This window comes from Camelina sativa, chromosome 18 (genome assembly GCF_030686135.1).
Source record: "Camelina sativa cultivar CO46 ecotype springtype chromosome 18, ASM3068613v1".
Taxonomy (NCBI): Eukaryota; Viridiplantae; Streptophyta; class Magnoliopsida; order Brassicales; family Brassicaceae; genus Camelina; species Camelina sativa.
In genome coordinates, this window is record NC_141897.1 from 21,766,338 (window position 1) to 21,785,109 (window position 18,772).

Below are 18,772 nucleotides of genomic sequence, written 5' to 3' on the forward strand. Positions count from 1 at the left end.
TAAGAATTGTGAAACGTAGCTATTGATTGCTACGTGACTTAGTTAATTCGGCAATAGAAAAAAGATGATGCCTTTCTCTGTCGCATATAAAAAGGACAAAATGAAAAGACCTTTCTTTCTTAAAGAGTTAACACAAATTAAGAAGAAGAACACTTCACAATTATGATAATGATTTACACTCCGGTCGAATCTTCCACGAAACTTCGTCTTCTTATATAATATATCAAATAACAAATCATATATATATATATATATAGAGAGAGAGAGAGAGAGCTTATTAGTGTATTGATTAGGTATCCAATTTGTTTAGTGTTTAACGATCTATGGACTATGATGATCACTCTTGTTTTCTAACGACTATTATTATTACAATATGCAAATCGATACAAAAATCCGTGAAATATTCTACATGATAATATAGTATAATATTACGTCTACATATTCTGTAAGTTCTTATCTTTAATTTTCCTCTTTTTTAAACGTCAACTTGTTCTGGCATTACGTGGAAGACGGTTTGCAACACTAACTCCGTCTCGCACGAAACTCTATTTTATATCAGTGTTGACTACTTCTACGTTCTCCCTTGGAGTCTTGGATTATAACATCTGCCAGTGACATGCACAAATATAGAATAATAATGACTATAAATTGGCTAAATAAAACCATACTAGTATAAGCTTTTTTTATATACATACAGATACAGTCTTGAAGCTTTTCAATGTCTTATGAGAAGGAGCTAGCCGCTGCAAAGAAAGCCGTCTCTCTAGCTGCTTGTCTCAGCCAGGTAACGACGACTACTTTCTCATCCACCATTGAACTATACCATCATATACCGTAACAATTTGGACCTAGAAAATCAAAGCATGGAGCTTATATGAATCGTTGAAACTAAACAAACCTTATAATGTAATGAATCAGGAGGTGCAGAAGACTCTGCTGCAATCCCAAGTATGGAGTAAATCCGATAGAAGTCCGGTTACTCAGCTGATTACGGTTTGTACCTCGTCGTTTGCTTTACCCATTCAAATTCAAGTTTCTTGTTTGCTAGTCTCGGCTTCTCTCTAGAATCAATCAAGAAAATGTCTTCACTTCTCCCATTTATGGATGGTTTCTTCAGGCTCGCAAGCTGTTGTTAGTCTTGTATTGGAGAGGGAGCTCCAACCTGAAAAACTGTCATTAGTAGCTGAAGAGGTGAAATTACTCAGAAACACGTTTATCCAAGGTTATATAGCGTAGATGTTACTCGGGTTTTATCGTATTTATGTCTGGGAAAATTTCTTACAGGAATTTGGAGATCTGCGAAAGAAGGGAAGTGAGGAGTTCCTAGAAGTTATTACTAAGCTTGTGAAAGATACTCTAGCTTCTGAGGAATCATACGCTGGCTCTCCTCTATCCACAGATGATGTGTTAAACGCTATAGACTGCGGTAAATCAGAAGGCGGTTGTAGCGGCTGCCACTGGATTCTTGACCCTATAGATGGAACCAAAGGGTAACAAATCTCTGTAATCTGTGTGCTTTCACTATGCTTTACCTTAGAAACCGGATTAATGAATTTCTCTGCATTCTTAGATTTGTAAAAGGAGAGCAATACGCCGTGGGATTAGCCTTGCTTGTGGAAGGCAAAGTGGTGCTCGGTGTCATGGCTTGCCCAAATCTTCCCGTGGCTTCTGCGGTTTGTGAGACGGATAACTCTTCCCCTGAAGATGTTGGCTGCCTTTTCTTTGCTACAACGGGTTCAGGGACTTACGTGCAACCTCTCAAAGGAAATTCTCCGCCACAGAAGGTATCATTTACCTATCCAAAGCTCAACCATGATAAATCTGCGATTGTCTGGTAGTGTTAAAGAGAGTGAAAGCTATGTTGACAGGTGAAAGTGAGTAGCAATGAGAATCTCGAAGAAGCCAAGTTCTTGGAATCATACCATAAACCAATTCTCATCCATGGTACCATTGCAAAGGTAACATCTTTATTCTTTCTATCACAGTCTGCTCTTATGTAGGCTATAATAACCAAGTGGAATTCTTACTACTAAGACAATCTGTCTACGGTTAGAGTAGAAACTCGGGATCAAAGCATTACCTGTAAGGATCGATAGCCAAGCTAAGTATGCAGCTTTGTCCCGCGGAGACGCAGAAATATACTTGCGTTTCACGCTCAGTGGATACCGCGAGTGTATATGGGACCATGCTCCTGGTTCAATCATCACCACAGGTACCCTTTTCAATGTAAAAAAGCTGTTGGCCTGAATGCACATTACAACGCAATGGGTTGCTCGCTAGTTTACCAAGCACATAAGGGATCTAGATTTAATACCCACTTATGTCACTTTTAATGTATAATTAAAACTACGAGATGACTATTATTAATAAACAGAAGTGAACAAAATAACCTTGTGCAGAAGCTGGAAGCGTAGTGTGCGATGCTGCAGGCAAATCTCTAGACTTCTCGAAAGGAAAGTATCTTGCTCACGAGACAGGGATCATAGTTACCACCAAGGAACTCAAGCCATGGATTTTGAAGGCAGTTAGAGAATCTATGGAAGAGGAGAATCTATATTTCTGAGACACAACTGAAAACTGTATAATATTTGTATTGGTCTGAACTGGTATGTGGTGTAAATGATTAGTTCATATAATTTGATACAGCAGATATGAATGAATAAATGATACCAAGGAAGATTCAACTTTATTTCTATTTCATCTTTTAAAAATTGCTTATAGTATGTGTCCACAAGGAATCTACGTTGCCCTTACAGATTCTTTTAACAAAATCGAATCACCAAAAGAGGAGAAAAAAGGACCTGAGAAATTATCATCAGCATAAGCATACATCCCAGGCGATTCAGTGAGCAGGAACTCGTTACTAATATGGAAGTTGCATGAGATTTAAATAGGATATGATATGTATATACCTTCGGTGAGCAGGAACTCGTTTAACAGGTTTTGCTGTGTTAGCTTCTCGGGCAGATTTCTTGGCTGCAACCAAATGATACAATGATAAATACGGTGATGTTGATGATCATTGAATACATATAAGACTTTTGATTATTGTTTACATATAAGATTTTCTGGGGAAAAGAGTTGAAAATATATTACTAAATGTGGTTAAACCATGACTAACCGGGAGAGTCTTGCTGGTTATCTGTTGATGGAGCCATAACATCTAACTTTCCAGAGAAGTTATAGGTACCGTCCCTCTTATCCTGATCACAATACACATGAGATTAGTCAACCAAAGTAAGAACCGAGTACTGATGCAGTGTTAAGAACTGCTGATTAGAGAAACACCATTTAGAACTTCCAGACGAAAGATACCTTTTCATGAGTTGCTGCAGCTGACGAACTAACTTCTCCTGATTGAACAAATAAAGTGTACAAGGACAAAACATTAGAGTTAAAAACCAATTCCCTTTATTTACGGTTAACACTATCTTCCCAAACAAATCCAGCCTCGGAAGCAAAGATCCCATATTGTAGCACATGAATGGCACATTCGATAGAGTAAATAAGCGTTCTCTAATACTATGAAGAGTGACTGGTCTTTTATTCGCAAGAACAGCCAAATTACCTCATATTGTAATAATTCTTATACCTTGTAGGTGCTGCTTGCTCTTGAATGCTCTGAACAACTCGAAAGACAGATTAGCCATTGCCTCACTAGCAGCAGCAGATGAGTCCACCATCTTTGTTAGAGGTACTATTATGCGAGGCATTCCTTTGGCCTTCTGAGAAACTAATCGCGCAATCTCAACACCTACAAAATTATGTGATTGAAACACACAAAACTAAGAATACCAACACAGATAATGAATTGCAAACTATTAAACATAAGCTCAAGGAAAACAGTTACCATTAGAAACTGAATTTGGTCCAAGGAGAAGAAGCTTCACATTGTCTGATTTCAAAGAAGCTACAGTATAATCGACGAACTCAGACCACGAACCACCAATCCCAACAGTATCCCTCTGTTTTCAAATCAAAGTATGCGAAGTAAAAATTCAAGAGCAACCACTGAAATTGATCAATCAACGGTTTGTTCATCCACAGCAGAAAACAAAAGAAAGGAGTAAACGAACCATATCATCTAGCTTCGAGACGGAGAGGATCGTCGTCCAGACGCCGGAGACGAAGTCAGTGACATGGACTGTTAAGTTATACGAATCGGAAGCGTAGACGTGGAAGAGACATCGTCGGAGAAGACCCGAACCCGGATCCGATCGTTCGGGTACTACTTCTCCGAATATGGGTTCGAATTTCTCGAAACTCGCCATCTTTTTGAAAAATTCAGACGACGAATTTTTGACATAAGAGTACTAACGAGTCTTCTCTTCATCTACTCCGTAAACCGGTCCAATTTCAATAATTAATTTTAACCGTCCGAAATCGTACCGGGTTTTCAGTTAACAAAAAAAAGATTTGTTTTACTGTTTCATGTATAGAAAAAACAGATTGTTTTGTAATCATTACACATATGAATCATATATATCTGTAAAATGTATCAGTTCCAAAAACCTTCTAAAACCCCTATTTGTAAGAACTGGCTTGAACCTTTTCTTCTTCTCCCAGAAAGAATTAAAAAAATCTTTCTATAACAAAGAATCAAAACAGAGACAATCCTGTGAACTAACTTTTGTGATGTTTGGAGACTTCAAATCTGAGCAATGAAAAGTTCATTCCAAGTATCAGGGACCCCAGGTAAGCACCAATGCAAGCAATCGTTGATAACTGGAGTTGCAGTCACGTTACTACTCGCCTTCTTTGGTTTTCTGGGTTTGAGTTTTGACCCTGAGATGTGAGCTTCATCTCTTAGCTCAGAAAGTGCAGTTATGTCAAGAATCTTTAACCTAGTCCCATTCACAGCACTCTCAACTGTCGTATCTATAGATCCATCATCGTCTGTGATTTCGCCTCCTCTAGACAAAGGGACTGTGTTGTTACAGTTTCCCCCTGTATTCCAATCTCCGTTTTTAAAATGTCTCGGAGATATCGTCCTAAAGAAAGCTTTCAACCGTGGATGAAACGGAAGCTGTGCATCGAGCCACTTCACAACGCTGTGTATTGTAAAATCCTTTGCGTTTCTGATATCCTTGAGGTATTCACCTTTGACCCGTGTTCCATTTACGTGCATCACCCAATGGTTTCCTTCGATCTTACCTCTGTTCCAATGGTGACCGGTGTTTAGAACCAATACATCAAAACGGTGAAGGTAGTTTCTCATGAATGCTGGTGGGCGGTCCAAATGCATTGCAGTAAGACGAGGTGGATCAGTGTTGTTCATCGGTACCAAATCAGATAAACTAGCTGACCAGTAATACAAGATTGTCGTGTTTGTTGTCGGGAACCGATAAGCCCAACCATCAGGACGGAGAGCTCCTTTGGCTTTCACCAGACCGTACTCCCACCCTACATTTTGAACATCTGGGCTATCGTTACCACCGCTGGCCATACACATTAGGGACTGAAACTGTTGCCGTCCCAATGAGTCTCCTATAAATGCTATCGTCTTGTTCTGCATTCTGAGAAATTAACAAAAAAAAAGAGTTGCAATAAGCAATTCTGAGATATTTCTGCTCCAGTACAATACATTCATACAAAATCCAATCTAATTTTACATCACATTACAGAAAAGAAATGGTTCAAGAATGTTTATAACTTAAAAGTCACAGTGTGCTACCATACCATACCTTCTCAAGAAAGTGAATCTGTCAAAGTGTGGCATGTTGCAACCTTGAGGCTGCCACCGGTAACCCTCAAATGAAAAATCAGGTCTGCCCATAATTCTACAAGCCCACATGGTTGATAACCACTGTTTACATTCAAAACCAGAATACAATGGTCTCTTCCTGTCTTTAACCCATTTCCCCTTTGCAAAGTTACAAACTGAAACAGAAAACCAAAACAGGACTATAATATCTTAAGATAACAAGAGATCAAAAAGTTTGGAACATAATAACCAAAACTGAATACTAAGAGCTAGGAACAGCATATAAAAAAATACCTGAAGAAGAAGGTGAAAACTGACTTTTTATGTCAAAGAGAGAAGAAGTGCGAAGAGGGTTTTTCTCGGAAACAAGGAGAATCACAACAAAAAGAATGAGGATAACCAAGGCAAGTGATACACTCCCTTTGAGTATGTGACTTCTCCCACCAAACATCTTATTAGAGTGAATGCCAGAGATAACATCAACTCTCTTCTCTCAACAAAGAATTGTTATTGCAGTGTTTGTTGAAGTGACCAGTCACAAACTGTAACAACAATATCTTAGTCAGTCATTGAATCTGGCAAAAGCAAAAACAAAACAAAAAGAAGGTTTTTTTTTATCTTTAACGTAACAATCAAAATCCCTAATTTTGGCAATTGAACTTGTAACGTCGATGTGTGTTTAATGATAGTTTCTTCTTCAATCCGAAGTCATCCAAATCAGGAAACAAAACAAAATCAGGAAATTAATTTAAACTAACCCATGGAAAAGAAAAGAAAAAAAAAAAAACGCTTTTAACTCTTAAACCCAAAAAATCAAAGTCGCGGTAATGGAGCTCGTGCGTGATTTCCAAATTTTAAACGAGAAAGAAGGTAGAATGATTTACCAGAAAACGATTGATGATGATCGGATCTTTCCAAGAGAGAGAGAGAGAGAGAGCAGTGAAGTGTAGGGAGAGAGATCTGGGAATTACGAATCCACCTCCAAATTTTGGATCTTTCACATGTTCCTCAATATACAAATACATCAATTTCGCAGTACCGAGTGACTCATCGTATTATTCAACGTTTGATGTGTTTGTTCTTTTTTTTTTTTTTTTAGCTGCCCTTCTTGAATTTTCGGCGCAATAATAAAGTTGTTGTAATTAATTTTGGTGCTTCATCTTCTTTTTGTTTTTACGCTTTAAATATGTTCCCAGCAAAAAATGCAAAAGTAAATAGATACGTAAACTAAATCTACTAATCTAGATGCGTTAATTTCTGGATGGTTTAACTAGTTAACAATTAAAATAAAAATAAAAATAAATCTCATCATAACTTTAAACAATAAAACACCAATCGAATAAGGAAACAAAAAAAACAAAAGAAAGATGCTACTAGCTAAGAGAACGTACCATAATGGAACACAATGGTTCAGTACCAATCAAACAAAATGTTGAAAGGAATAGTTAAAACATATTACTGTCATCACGAAATTTTAACTATTCATCTTTGTCAATGTAAATTTTTTTTTTTTGACCTCACTTTGTCAACGTAACTAAACTTCGAAAACATAGGATATTAAAATAGTATACTACTTACTCATGTTTATACGTTTTGGAAACCTGATTCCACTATATTTCGTTATTTCATATTTGATGCATAGTTAAAACAATATTACTGTCATCGCCTAAATTTTTTTATGGTAAAACATCAGTTAGATTACGTTGACATGCTGGAAACTTCTCGGAGGCGTGGACTTTAACACCGACACTGCAACATTCATCGTTCAATTTCTTAATATCGCATTTAAGATGTTCCGGCAACACTCCCGTGAATTTTAAAAAGTAGAATAATTTTAACTAAACAAACTAGTGTATTAAATTCTTCTCAATTATATATACTAGACATGTTGTGTTCAATGTCTAAGACTGGTACTTCGTTTATTAACTTGTTTGTACATGCATGTCTCAATCATAAGCATTTTTTTGTATATTCAAGTACATCAAAAAGTTAGATGTGTTATTTAGTAGTTGACAAATGAAAACGATGGTTTTCGGTAGTTCTAACTTCTCCAACTCTCCAAGATGAGTAAAAATAGAGGAAACTAGAGGGTTTTGATTGTAATTAAAAACATTTGGTCCCTCCCATCAAGTTAAATAAATCGTTGGATTGAGATTGAAGATAGCTATAACAAGTATATGAAAGTGTAACTATTGCAAAAACAAACAAAAAAAACCATGTCGTAGTAACCACTCCTCAACAACTTGATTTATATATCATGATGATATATGCTTAATTCTAATTTCTAATTAGTAAAATAAAAATAAAATGCCAAGGTCTTAAGCAATTGACTAAAACGAATTTAATTATAATCAAAGTAATTAGAGATTTTTCGACCACTACTAAATTGACGGCTACTCCGTAGTTCTCTCCGCTTATTGTGATGATGACAAATCCCATCTAAATATAAGCCTCTTTTTTTTTTTTTTTTTTAATTTTGTCCCCTAATTCTTAAATTTAATTTTTAATTTTGTCCCCATAATTCTTAAATTTATTTGTTCATTAATTAAGAAATTTTTTTTCTTTTTATTGTGGATTAATCAAAGAAATCTTAAAAGATCAACAAATAAATTGAAATTTAATTTAACCTCTATATATGTAATTAATGTATATATATACACACACCTTTCTTTTTATCTCCTTCATCTCTCAGCATACCCCCCGTGACATTCGAATTTTCTCGAGAAAGTGAATCAAAATGGCTCCGTCCGTAGCTCGAATTTGAGATTCAGATTCTCATCCCTTTCTTTCGTCCTCTCATTGATTCTCGCCTGTATCAGGTCCGCCTTACGTACATTATCTTTTTTTTTTTTTTTTTTTTTTTTTGTTAACCTTATGTTGCTGCTTAGTGATGATCTCGATGATGTTAGAAGAATAATTGTGGTTCTACCCTAGATCTGTTCCGGATCTGTTGTTTTCTCTTCGTTAATCTGTTGATTGATTTTTTTTTTCTTTCGTTTGATGGCTCGTCTGTAATCTGGGTTAAACTTTAATGGCTAGTGTATTTAAGCAGATCTGTTGAACATTACCTTTCGTTCCCATCTGTGTAATTACATACCAAATCCGCCTTGTTAGCTTTTTGCTCTTATCCAGAACTCAAATCATAACGAGTTTGTAATTGGGATTGAAGTTAGACATAATCGAGCTCATATATGCTTGCATCTTCAAGAAATATGATCTGCTGTGTCTTTGGATATGATAGATATAGAGATCTTATTACTCGTCTAACATCCAATTTCTTTGTTTCTCTATTCGTGTAGGCGGTACACGCATTGTTATCTTCTGTTTCTCAAATCAGAAGCATGGCGCAACCGAGGTATACTAGGATAGATAACAGGAGGCCTTCGTCAAACTATTGCTCGACGGTGACAGTAGTTGTTTTCGTGGCACTATGCTTAGTCGGGATCTGGATGATGACATCATCTTCTGTTGGACCTGCTCAGAGTTTTGATGAGGTTTCTCTGGACAACAAAGATGGGATAAAGAAACAGATGACCCCACCACCTGCAGAGGAGGGCAACAATGGTCAGAAGTCTGAAGACGCATCTGGTGAAACACCGAATGAGGATAAAAAAGGAGATGGTGATGGAAGCTTGCCCAAAGAGGATGAGAGCTCAAGTAGACAAGAGAACCAGGAAGAGGAGAAGAAAGAAGAGTCTACTCCATCCGGTGAGACAAAAACTGAGACCCAAGGTGGGGAAGATAAAAAAGATGACTCCAAGTCAGAAAATGGTGATGGAGGAGGTGATTCAGATGAGAAGAAAGATTTGAAAGACAACCCAGATGAAGACAATCCTGACACAAATGAAAAGAAAACTAAACCTGAAACCGAGGATAACGAGTCGGGTGAGGATGGTGAAAACCAAAAGCAGTTTGAGTCTGATAACGGTGAGAAAAGATCCAGTGATGATGATAAAGAAACCAAAACTGGCAACGAAGATACTGAAACCAAGACTGACAAGGAAAACACTGGGACAAATGTGGATGTTCAAGTAGAGCAAGAGGGTCAACCTAAAAACGAGACCTCCGGTGATCTTTCGCCTCCTGGGGCACAATTAGAGCTACTGAATGAAACTACGACACAAAATGGTTCATTTTCAACCCAGGCAACAGAGTCCAAAAATGAGAAAGAAGCTCAGAAGGGTTCTGGGGATAAACTTGATTACAAATGGGCACTATGCAATACAACAGCTGGACCTGATTACATTCCGTGTCTCGATAATGTGAAAGCCATTAGGAGTCTTCCGAGTACTAAACATTATGAGCATCGTGAGAGGCATTGTCCAGACAGCCCACCCACCTGCCTTGTTCCTTTGCCTGAAGGATACAAGCGGCCAATTGAGTGGCCCAAAAGTCGAGAAAAGGTCTGTTGAATTTGTTCACTTTCCCATTTAGATATTTTAAACGTCAAAGAACCTTATACCACCATTTTCATTTATGCAGATCTGGTACACCAACGTTCCTCATACCAAGCTTGCTGAGTATAAGGGACATCAAAATTGGGTTAAAGTTACCGGTGAGTATCTAACTTTTCCTGGTGGAGGAACCCAATTCAAGCATGGTGCTCTTCATTACATCGATTTCATACAGGAGGTTGGTATTCAGATGTAATTCATTTGTTAGAAAGTCTGAATTGGATAGCTGCTTTCTATAATCGTTTTATAACCCATACCCATGTTTCTTTTACGCAACCACTTGTTTTCTACGCCCTTATTTTGTTAAAAAGCCTGTATTGGTTTGTACTTTGATTACTTTATGGGTAGTATTTGTACTTATGAAGTTCCCCTTTTGATGAAAATTTGCTTTCAGTCTGTCCCTGCTATTGCATGGGGTAATCGCTCTCGTGTGATCCTGGATGTTGGATGTGGTGTTGCAAGCTTTGGAGGTTTCCTCTTTGACAGAGATGTGATCACTATGTCCCTGGCACCTAAAGATGAACATGAAGCTCAAGTGCAGTTTGCTCTTGAGAGGGGTATTCCTGCCATTTCTGCAGTTATGGGCACGACAAGGCTACCTTTCCCCGGCAGAGTTTTTGACATAGTTCATTGTGCTCGCTGTAGAGTGCCATGGCACATTGAAGGTTAGCAGCATAGCCACGATAGATGTAGTCTTTGAATGGAAAACTCCTGGATCTTAAACATCTCTTTCTATTGATTCGCCAAACTTTTTGTTATCTGTTTCTAATATTTGTGTGCATAATACATGACAGGTGGTAAACTCCTTCTAGAGCTTAACCGTGTATTGAGACCTGGTGGTTTCTTTGTGTGGTCTGCTACTCCAGTTTATCAGAAGAAGACCGAAGATGTTGAAATTTGGAAAGGTTGTAAAAAAACGTTATGCTTCTTATATAATTGCATTGGAGCATGTTTTCTCACACCTCATGTTGGCGACTTTTGCAGCTATGAGTGAACTCATTAAGAAAATGTGCTGGGAACTTGTATCTATTAACAAAGACACTATCAACGGAGTAGGTGTTGCTACTTACAGAAAGCCAACTTCAAATGAGTGCTACACAAAGAGATCAGAACCGCAACCTCCAATTTGTGCCGACTCTGATGATCCAAATGCATCTTGGTATATTTCTTTTTCACTTATTTTGCAATTGTGCTTAAAAAATTGGCGGTCTACGTTTACAAATACATGTTTTGTCGTGTGGTTTTTGTAGGAAAGTGCCGCTTCAAGCATGCATGCACACCGCGCCAGAAGACAAAACGCAACGTGGATCTCAGTGGCCCGAGCAATGGCCAGCGAGATTAGAGAAACCACCGTTCTGGTTATCGAGTTCCCAAACTGGAGTTTACGGAAAAGCAGCACCAGAGGATTTCAGTGCTGATTATGAGCACTGGAAACGCGTAGTGACCAAATCATACCTTAAAGGTTTAGGAATCAACTGGGCATCTGTTAGAAATGTGATGGACATGAGAGCTGTTTATGGAGGGTTAGTAAAACATGATTTGCTTACGCTTACTGCGTTCATGCGTATCTAGATAATTTACGGGCAATCAAGAAACAGTGTATTGATGTTTCCTGCATCTTTAATGTTTGTGTTGATTCTCTTATTGCAGTTTTGCGGCTGCGCTAAGAGATTTGAAAGTGTGGGTCATGAATGTGGTTCCAATAGATTCACCAGACACACTTGCAATAATCTATGAACGAGGACTCTTCGGCATCTACCACGATTGGTGTGAATCTTTCAGTACTTACCCGAGATCATACGATCTTCTTCACGCCGACCATCTTTTCTCCAAACTCAAACAAAGGTTTGTTCTGTAAGAAAGAGAGAATCTCTGTTTCAAACAATAGAAACATAATAAACTCTTATTCGACTTTACAGGTGCAATCTAACGGCGGTGATAGCGGAAGTGGATCGGGTTTTGAGACCAGAAGGGAAACTGATAGTCCGGGACGATGCGGAAACAATACAGGAAGTGGAAGCAATGGTGAAAGCAATGAAATGGGAAGTTCGCATGACTTATTCTAAAGAAAAAGAAGGTTTGCTCGCTGTTCAAAAGTCATTTTGGCGACCCAATGAAGTAGAAACTCTCACTTACGCCATCGCTTGAGAAGACTTACTTCAAGTCCCACTCTTTTTGTACGTATAAACACACTCTTATTAACTCATTGTCATCTTTTTCTTTTTTTTGGGTCGTTTTATTAGGAAGTTTTTTGTTTTAGCGTCGAGTCTGAGTTGAGTCATTTGTTTGTACTATTTGCACATTTTTTATGTTCTCGAAGGTGAAGAACTTTGTTGAGGTTCTTTGGTAAAGTTAGATTACAGTTTTAAATGTACTACTCTTTTTGGTTTCTTCTATTTGCTTGATTGGTATTAACTTCGGGTATATTTTATTAGGAAGTTATTGTTGTAAAACACTTGTGGACTCCATGGACCGGCCCGCTCACAGTCCGTTAGGACATGGCCTTACGGCCCATTTACTGTCCGCACATGTACGACCCATCGGCCATTGCTTCGCGGCCCATGGCCTTTCTTATGTACTCTATTGCTTTATGGGCTTTAGCCCTTGTACTCTACTATATATATGTAACCTCATTCGATTATCATTAATGAGAACAAGAGATTTCGTCCCCTAAACTCTCTAGTTTCATAACACGTTATCAGCACGATAGCCTCTAAGGCCAGCTGAGAAAACCCTAACCCTAAAACCCTAAAGGCAGCCGCCGTTTCTCTCCTCCCTAAAACCCTAAAACCCTAATCGACCGCCGCCTCTATCTCTTACCCTAAAACCCTAAAAACCGCCGCCCAAATTCGGCGATCATCTTCCGTCCGTGTACGCGGCCAGTCCGGGGTAAGTTCATGTTCGAAGATCCAGTACGCGGCAAGTTCCGGCGATCAGCTTCCGTCCGTTTTGGATCCAGTACGCGGCAAGTTCCAGGGCAAAGTCCGGAGATCTCTCGGTGATAATCCAAAACTCTCGGCGATTACTTCTTGTTCGGAATCCACCATCGTCCGCGGTCCTGTTCCTGTTCGAAGATTGAGTTTTATCCGAGTTATGTTCGAGTTCGAAACCAAGGCGTGTTCCTGACGTTCGCAGTTCGCGGTTCCTGACGTTCGCAGTTCGCGGTTCCTGACGTTCGCGGTTCGCGGTTCCTGACGTTCGCAGTTCGCGGTTCCTGACGATAGCAGTTCGCGGTTCCGGCCGAGAGCGGTACGTAGGCGGTACGAGGATCTGTCCGAGAGCAGTCCGAGAGCAGTTCGAGAGTGGTACGAGGATTGGGTTGATAGCGGTTCTGATCGAGGTTCGTGAGTGAAATCTGAGGTCTTTAGCTCCCAGATCAAAACCAGTCAGACCCTAATTGGTGAAAGGTAAAATAAAGTCTAACCCTCTTAGAACCATATAATCGAATCTGAACCCTAACAGCTATTGAACCATAAAACATCCAAGTATACAAACAAACAAATCTTAAGAGTTCTATTCTTGTAAAACTTTAAAATCGGTTGCATAGAAAATCAGTACCATGGTAATTATCCTAAAATTTAAATAAAATATTTCCTAAAACTTGTCTTAATCCAAAACTGAAAAGGAAAACTTAAGAAAAGGAAATCTTATCTAGAAAAAGGAAATTATTGCATGCATGCTAGTTCCTATCTAGGTTTGTTGTTCATGCATATTAAGCCACGAAATTGAGTAGAATAAAGGCATGTTTCGGTCTCAAATACCGCATGACCTAAGTTCGAAATTATAAGTAAAGGCAAGGCATGTTTCGGTCTCAAATACCGCATGACCTAAGACTAAAATGATTCCATGGTTCGGTCTTAAACACCGCATGGCATGATCCAAATGAATTACATGGTTCGGTCTTAAAAACCGCATGATATAATCAGGTGCATGTTTTTGTAAAATCAAAGTACCTATGTGAGTGTATTAAGGATGATAATGGTTGCACTAAAAGAAGAAATGTAAGGCAATTTTGCATACACACCATCACCTTGCTGAGAGTCTCAAGGACCAAGTACCATACCATTGAGAATCTTATTGACCTTTGGACAGAGTTGAAAAACAATATGGACACCAATAGATGGTGCTCCTACCAAAGGCTCAATTCGAAAAACCTAAGGATCCAGGAATTCCAATCCATGGATGAGTATAACTCAGAGCTTTTAAGATTGTCTCAATCCTAAGGTTGTGTGGTACTGAAGTCACGGAGAGAGAGTTACTAGAGAAGACTTTGTCTACCTTTAGTACTCACAATATAGTACTTCAGCAACAGTACCATGAAAATGAGCTGTTGATGAATAGTGCTATGAGACCTCCCGGTACAACCCCATTACCGGAAAAAGAGCCCAAGGAGACCAACTACGTCCACAGAAAAAGACACTATGGCCATGGCCGTGGTGGCAGAGGACGTGGTGGTCGTTGGGGCCAGGCAAGCCGTTTTGATGGTTACGGCCGTAGACCAACTACGTCCACAGAAAAAGACACTATGGCCATGGCCGTGGTGGCAGAGGACGTGGTGGTCGTTGGGGCCAGGCAAGCCGTGGCCGCGGTGGTAGGGGCCGTGGGTCCTTTAAACCGCAAATCAAGGCTAAATCGGTTTATCACCGATGTGTAAATGAAAAGTGCAATGAAGCTCACAAGGTTGACATGACAAAGAAAAATCCTAAAGAGCCTAAAGAGCCAAAGAGACTAATGAGTCTATCTATGTCCATAGAGACAAGTATGGCCGTGGCCGAGGAAGAAGTGGGCATGGTGGTCCTGGTCGTGGGACTTACCAAAGACATAATTATGATGGTCAAGGCTATAGAAACCGATTAGGCTTCGGCCGTGGTCGGGGTAAAGGCCGCGGGTTATCTAAACCCGCAATATAAGACCAAGTCCACTTGTAATAATAATTATGGTATAGAAAACCATAAGATAGAGACATGCAAAACTCCTAAATTGGATTATGAGATTTTGATTGCCTAAAGAAAAATATTTAAACTCATGTGGTGTATTAATTTAATTTATATGCTTTGAATTTGATTGAATTATTATTTTGATTTAAATCCAATTATTTTATTTCCTTTAATATATATTAAAACATAAATTCCTGTCCATTATTGGAAATGGTTAAGGACAAGAAAATAAGTGTGGTGGATAGTGGATTAAGCCACACAAAGCCAATATTAGCAAAGATAAGCGGGTATAGCAAGCCTAAGTAAAGGCTACGGCCAGGCATATATTTTATGGCACACATTTTTGAACTAAGTGTTGCATTATAATCACCCAGCTCTAAGAGAAGCTTATTGAGCTTTAAGGACATTCATTTGAATGATTTCCATATTGAAACTAAGGGTGAAGGAAACCAAGAGTTCCTATATATATTACTAAGATCAGCCAAGGATCTAAAGAGAATCCTAGAAGTCTATACCTTGCACTAGCCACTGGTTTTTACCATGCTAAAGATTAAAATAAGACTAATTTGGCAATCCACTTTATGGCATGACCGGATTGGCCATCCGTGTTTCTAACATGATACGTATGTTGATATTAAATAAAAATGGGCACACTCCTAAGAGAGAGAAGAGTTATCCCTACAATCTCACGTGTGTAGCATGTACACAAGGGAAACTCATTTATAAGGCCATCACCAGCAAATGTAACTAAAGAAATTTTCCACTTAAGACTATAAGTCTAGATAGTGCTGGTGAATTTATATCCCAAGCGTTTAATAATAATGGTATGTCCATGGGGGGGAGTGTGGACCACCCTGTGGCACATGAACATACAGAGAATGGATTAGATGAATCCTTCATTAAACGCACTTAATAAATTGCTCGACCATTACTCATGAGGTCGAAGCTTCTTGTGTCGGCTTGGAGACACACAGTACTACATGCAACAGAACTTATACGCATCAGGCCATCTAGTGAGTATAAATATTCCCAAATGCATAACGGGTCATAAGCCAGACATATCCCATCTAAAATAATATACGGGTGTGCCGTTTATATTGCATCATCACAGAGAACAAAGATGGGACCTCAAAGGAGGATGGGAATATATATTGATATGATTCTCCCACCATTGTTAAGTATCTTGAGCCAACTATGGGTGATTTATATGTGGCCAGATACACGGATTGTCAGTTTGCTGAATCCGAATTCCCTATATAGGGTGGAGAGAAAGACAAGCTGGTCAAAGAAATATTATGGAATCAAACGTCCTTAAATTGGCAAGATCCTCGAGATTATACATTTGCAAAAGCTAGCTATTCAATTGCCAAGATTCCTTTAATGACCCAAAGAGAATTATGAAATCGTACATACCAGCTTGTAATGCACCAGTACGTATTGATGTTCAAAAAGGAACACAATAATCAAGTTGCTACAGAGTCTAAATAGACCAAAATGTTCCATAGAAAAGAACCTTCGGAAATCTAAGAAAGGTGCAAATAAAACCGAGGTTAAGGAAAAGTATAGACATGGCCGCGGCAAATCCTAAGGTACCAATAATGAGGTTTGGGACGCTAAACCTCAAGGTCCTTAAGGTATTAATAATAATAAGAGCTCGATATACTATATCATGTCTAGAATAAAATGGAACTGCAAAGATGTCGACATTAATGAAATAATTGCATGCAAGGTAGCACTTGAAGTAAATGAGGATCAGAAACTCACGTCTATATTAGAGTGCACTCAAAGTAAAGATTGGCTAAAATAGAAAGAAGCCATTGACGTGGAGTTAAACTCTTTAAAGAAGAGAAATGTGTTTGGTCCGACCTTAAGGACAACACTTGATATAAACCAGTTGGACATAAGATGGTTTTATAGCACAAGGATTCTCTCAAAGACCAGGAATAGATTATGAGGAGACTTACTCCCTGTGATGGATGCAACGACTTTAATAAGTCTGGCTATAAAAGAAAAAATGGATTTACGGTTAATGGATGTTAAAACCGTATACTTACATGGTCCACTGGAAAATGAAATGAGATTACCAGAGGGTATAGAGCTCAATTATAAGAGTGGTTCTCGAGAAAATACTGCATAAGGCTAGACAAATACCTTTATGGACTGAAACAAAGTGGGTGTATATGGTACAATAGATTAAGCAAGTACCTAGCCAAAGAAGGCTATAAAATGATCCCATCAGTCCATGTATTTATAAAGAAGTTTGCAAACAAAGGATTTGTGATAATAGCAGTCTACATGGATGGTTTAAACATCCTTGGAACCCCTGGTTAAATCGCCCAAACAAGAAAGAATTTGAAATGAAAGACCTAGGCAAAAGAAAAATTCTGTTTGGGGTTACAACTTGAGTACATAAATGATAGAATCCTTGTGCATCAAATGGCATATACAGAAAAGTACTCAAGAGTTTTAATAAGGACTAAGCTCACCCATTGACTAGCCCAATGGTTGTAAGGAGCATTGATTTGGATAAAGATCCATTGGTCCAAAGAAGGAAAATGAGAAAGTTCTCGGTCCTGAAATGCCATACCTCAGTGCTATAGGAGAATTAATCTTGGCTAGCCACACTAGACCAGAGATAAGTTTTTCCGTGAACCTCCTAGCAAGAATTAGTTCTTGACTAACCCAAAGGCACTAGAGTAAAATTAAGTATTTATTATGTTACCTACAAGGAAGGTAAGATTTGGGTTTATATTATACTAACTATAACAAAGAAGGTTTTAGTTGGTATTGTTGATGCAGGTTATAGCAAAGAAGGTTTAGTGCGTTTTGTTCGATGACTCAACATATATGGACGGATAGTGGCATGGACGACAGCAAAGAAGCAACGGTCATATATGAGGACAATTCGGCCTGCATCGCACAACTCAAGGAAGGTTACATCAAGGGAGATCGGAAGAAGCACATCTTACTGAAGTTCAAGTGGTGCAAATTCAATCATGCGACAACTCAGCCGATCTCTTCACCAAAGCATTGCCGACATCAACGTTCAAGAAGCTCACGCACAAGATTGGAATGCGGAGGCTTAAGGACTTGGAGTGATGTTTGGATCAGGGGGAGCAATGTGTGCTGTACTCTTTTTCCTTCACCAAGGTTTTGTCCCATTGGGTTTTCCTGGTAAGGTTTTAATGAGGCAGCATCCCCTAAGCACATTGCAGCGATCCCATCCAACATGGCACGGTCATCTCGTCCAAGGGGGAGTGTTGTAAAACACTTGTGGACTCCATGGACCGGCCCGCTCACAGTCCGTTAGGACATGGCCTTACGGCCCATTTACTGTCCGCACATGTACGGCCCATCGGCCATTGCTTCGCGGCCCATGGCCTTTCTTATGTACTCTATTGCTTTATGGGCTTTAGCCCTTGTACTCTACTATATATATGTAACCTCATTCGATTATCATTAATGAGAACAAGAGATTTCGTCCCCTAAACTCTCTAGTTTCATAACAGTTATATCTTTTTCTTTTTTTTGGGTCGTTTTATTAGGAAGTTTTTTGTTTTAGCGTCGAGTCTGAGTTGAGTCATTTGTTTGTACTATTTGCACATTTTTTATGTTCTCGAAGGTGAAGAACTTTGTTGAGGTTCTTTGGTAAAGTTAGATTACAGTTTTAAATGTAC

At 38.8% G+C, this 18,772-nt stretch overlaps 3 protein-coding genes and 1 pseudogene across 26 annotated transcripts; 2 read left to right on the top strand and 2 right to left on the bottom strand.

The window, feature by feature from the left end:
- Positions 1–346: 346 nt before the first annotated feature.
- On the bottom strand, positions 347–4,321 carry LOC104762548 (uncharacterized). Of its 22 annotated transcripts, none has more exons than XM_087499883.1 (13): positions 4,077–4,321; positions 3,851–3,965; positions 3,593–3,754; positions 3,316–3,353; positions 3,122–3,203; positions 2,913–2,976; positions 2,391–2,801; positions 2,081–2,191; positions 1,923–2,001; positions 1,283–1,795; positions 1,002–1,162; positions 696–848; positions 347–605 (listed from the first exon to the last, which is right to left on the bottom strand). In XM_087499883.1, the coding sequence occupies exons 1-7, from the start codon at positions 4,269–4,271 to the stop codon at positions 2,777–2,779; spliced, it is 681 nt and encodes a 226-aa protein (XP_087356009.1). In that variant the 5' UTR covers positions 4,272–4,321; the 3' UTR covers positions 347–605; positions 696–848; positions 1,002–1,162; positions 1,283–1,795; positions 1,923–2,001; positions 2,081–2,191; positions 2,391–2,776. The 22 variants fall into 22 exon arrangements, with proteins under 22 accessions (XP_087356009.1, XP_087356006.1, XP_087356007.1 ...); XM_087499880.1 differs by having other exon boundaries at positions 1,283–1,821; XM_087499881.1 differs by having other exon boundaries at positions 696–817; positions 899–1,162; positions 1,283–1,821.
- Positions 719–2,689, top strand: LOC104762549 (3',5'-bisphosphate nucleotidase 2-like; annotated as a pseudogene). Its single transcript, XR_015589257.1, has 8 exons — positions 719–784; positions 919–993; positions 1,118–1,191; positions 1,285–1,490; positions 1,571–1,784; positions 1,869–1,958; positions 2,059–2,212; positions 2,400–2,689. The product of XR_015589257.1 is annotated as a 3',5'-bisphosphate nucleotidase 2-like (transcript).
- A 79-nt stretch (positions 4,322–4,400) lies between the features above and the next one.
- LOC104762552 (protein trichome birefringence-like 14) lies at positions 4,401–6,862 on the bottom strand. Its single transcript, XM_087499867.1, has 4 exons — positions 6,589–6,862; positions 5,999–6,246; positions 5,685–5,880; positions 4,401–5,516 (listed from the first exon to the last, which is right to left on the bottom strand). The coding sequence occupies exons 2-4, from the start codon at positions 6,153–6,155 to the stop codon at positions 4,649–4,651; spliced, it is 1,221 nt and encodes a 406-aa protein (XP_087355993.1). The 5' UTR covers positions 6,156–6,246; positions 6,589–6,862; the 3' UTR covers positions 4,401–4,648.
- A 1,254-nt stretch (positions 6,863–8,116) lies between these two features.
- On the top strand, positions 8,117–12,833 carry LOC104762553 (putative methyltransferase PMT26). Of its 2 annotated transcripts, XM_010485872.2 has the most exons (10): positions 8,121–8,523; positions 9,004–10,107; positions 10,187–10,336; positions 10,553–10,823; positions 10,953–11,063; positions 11,143–11,317; positions 11,409–11,681; positions 11,809–12,003; positions 12,078–12,335; positions 12,594–12,833. In XM_010485872.2, the coding sequence occupies exons 2-9, from the start codon at positions 9,046–9,048 to the stop codon at positions 12,304–12,306; spliced, it is 2,466 nt and encodes an 821-aa protein (XP_010484174.1). In that variant the 5' UTR covers positions 8,121–8,523; positions 9,004–9,045; the 3' UTR covers positions 12,307–12,335; positions 12,594–12,833. The 2 variants fall into 2 exon arrangements, with proteins under 2 accessions (XP_010484172.1, XP_010484174.1); XM_010485870.2 differs by lacking the exon at positions 12,594–12,833 and having other exon boundaries at positions 8,117–8,523; positions 12,078–12,528.
- Positions 12,834–18,772: the final 5,939 nt, after the last annotated feature.

Coding starts and splice junctions, on each gene's coding strand:
- LOC104762548 (XM_087499869.1), bottom strand. CDS start 4,271: ATGGCGAGTTTCGAGAAATTCGAACCCATATTCGGAGAAGTAGTACCC. Junction 3,354..3,592: donor GAGCAAGCAGCACCTACAAG/GTATAAGAATTA, acceptor TTGTTCAATCAG/GAGAAGTTAGTTCGTCAGCT. Junction 3,204..3,315: donor CTGCAGCAACTCATGAAAAG/GTATCTTTCGTC, acceptor TATTGTGATCAG/GATAAGAGGGACGGTACCTA.
- LOC104762552 (XM_087499867.1), bottom strand. CDS start 6,155: ATGTTTGGTGGGAGAAGTCACATACTCAAAGGGAGTGTATCACTTGCC. Junction 5,881..5,998: donor GTTTTCACCTTCTTCTTCAG/GTATTTTTTTAT, acceptor TTTCTGTTTCAG/TTTGTAACTTTGCAAAGGGG. Junction 5,517..5,684: donor AGATTCACTTTCTTGAGAAG/GTATGGTATGGT, acceptor TTAATTTCTCAG/AATGCAGAACAAGACGATAG.
- LOC104762553 (XM_010485870.2), top strand. CDS start 9,046: ATGGCGCAACCGAGGTATACTAGGATAGATAACAGGAGGCCTTCGTCA. Junction 11,318..11,408: donor GATGATCCAAATGCATCTTG/GTATATTTCTTT, acceptor TGGTTTTTGTAG/GAAAGTGCCGCTTCAAGCAT. Junction 11,682..11,808: donor ATGAGAGCTGTTTATGGAGG/GTTAGTAAAACA, acceptor CTCTTATTGCAG/TTTTGCGGCTGCGCTAAGAG.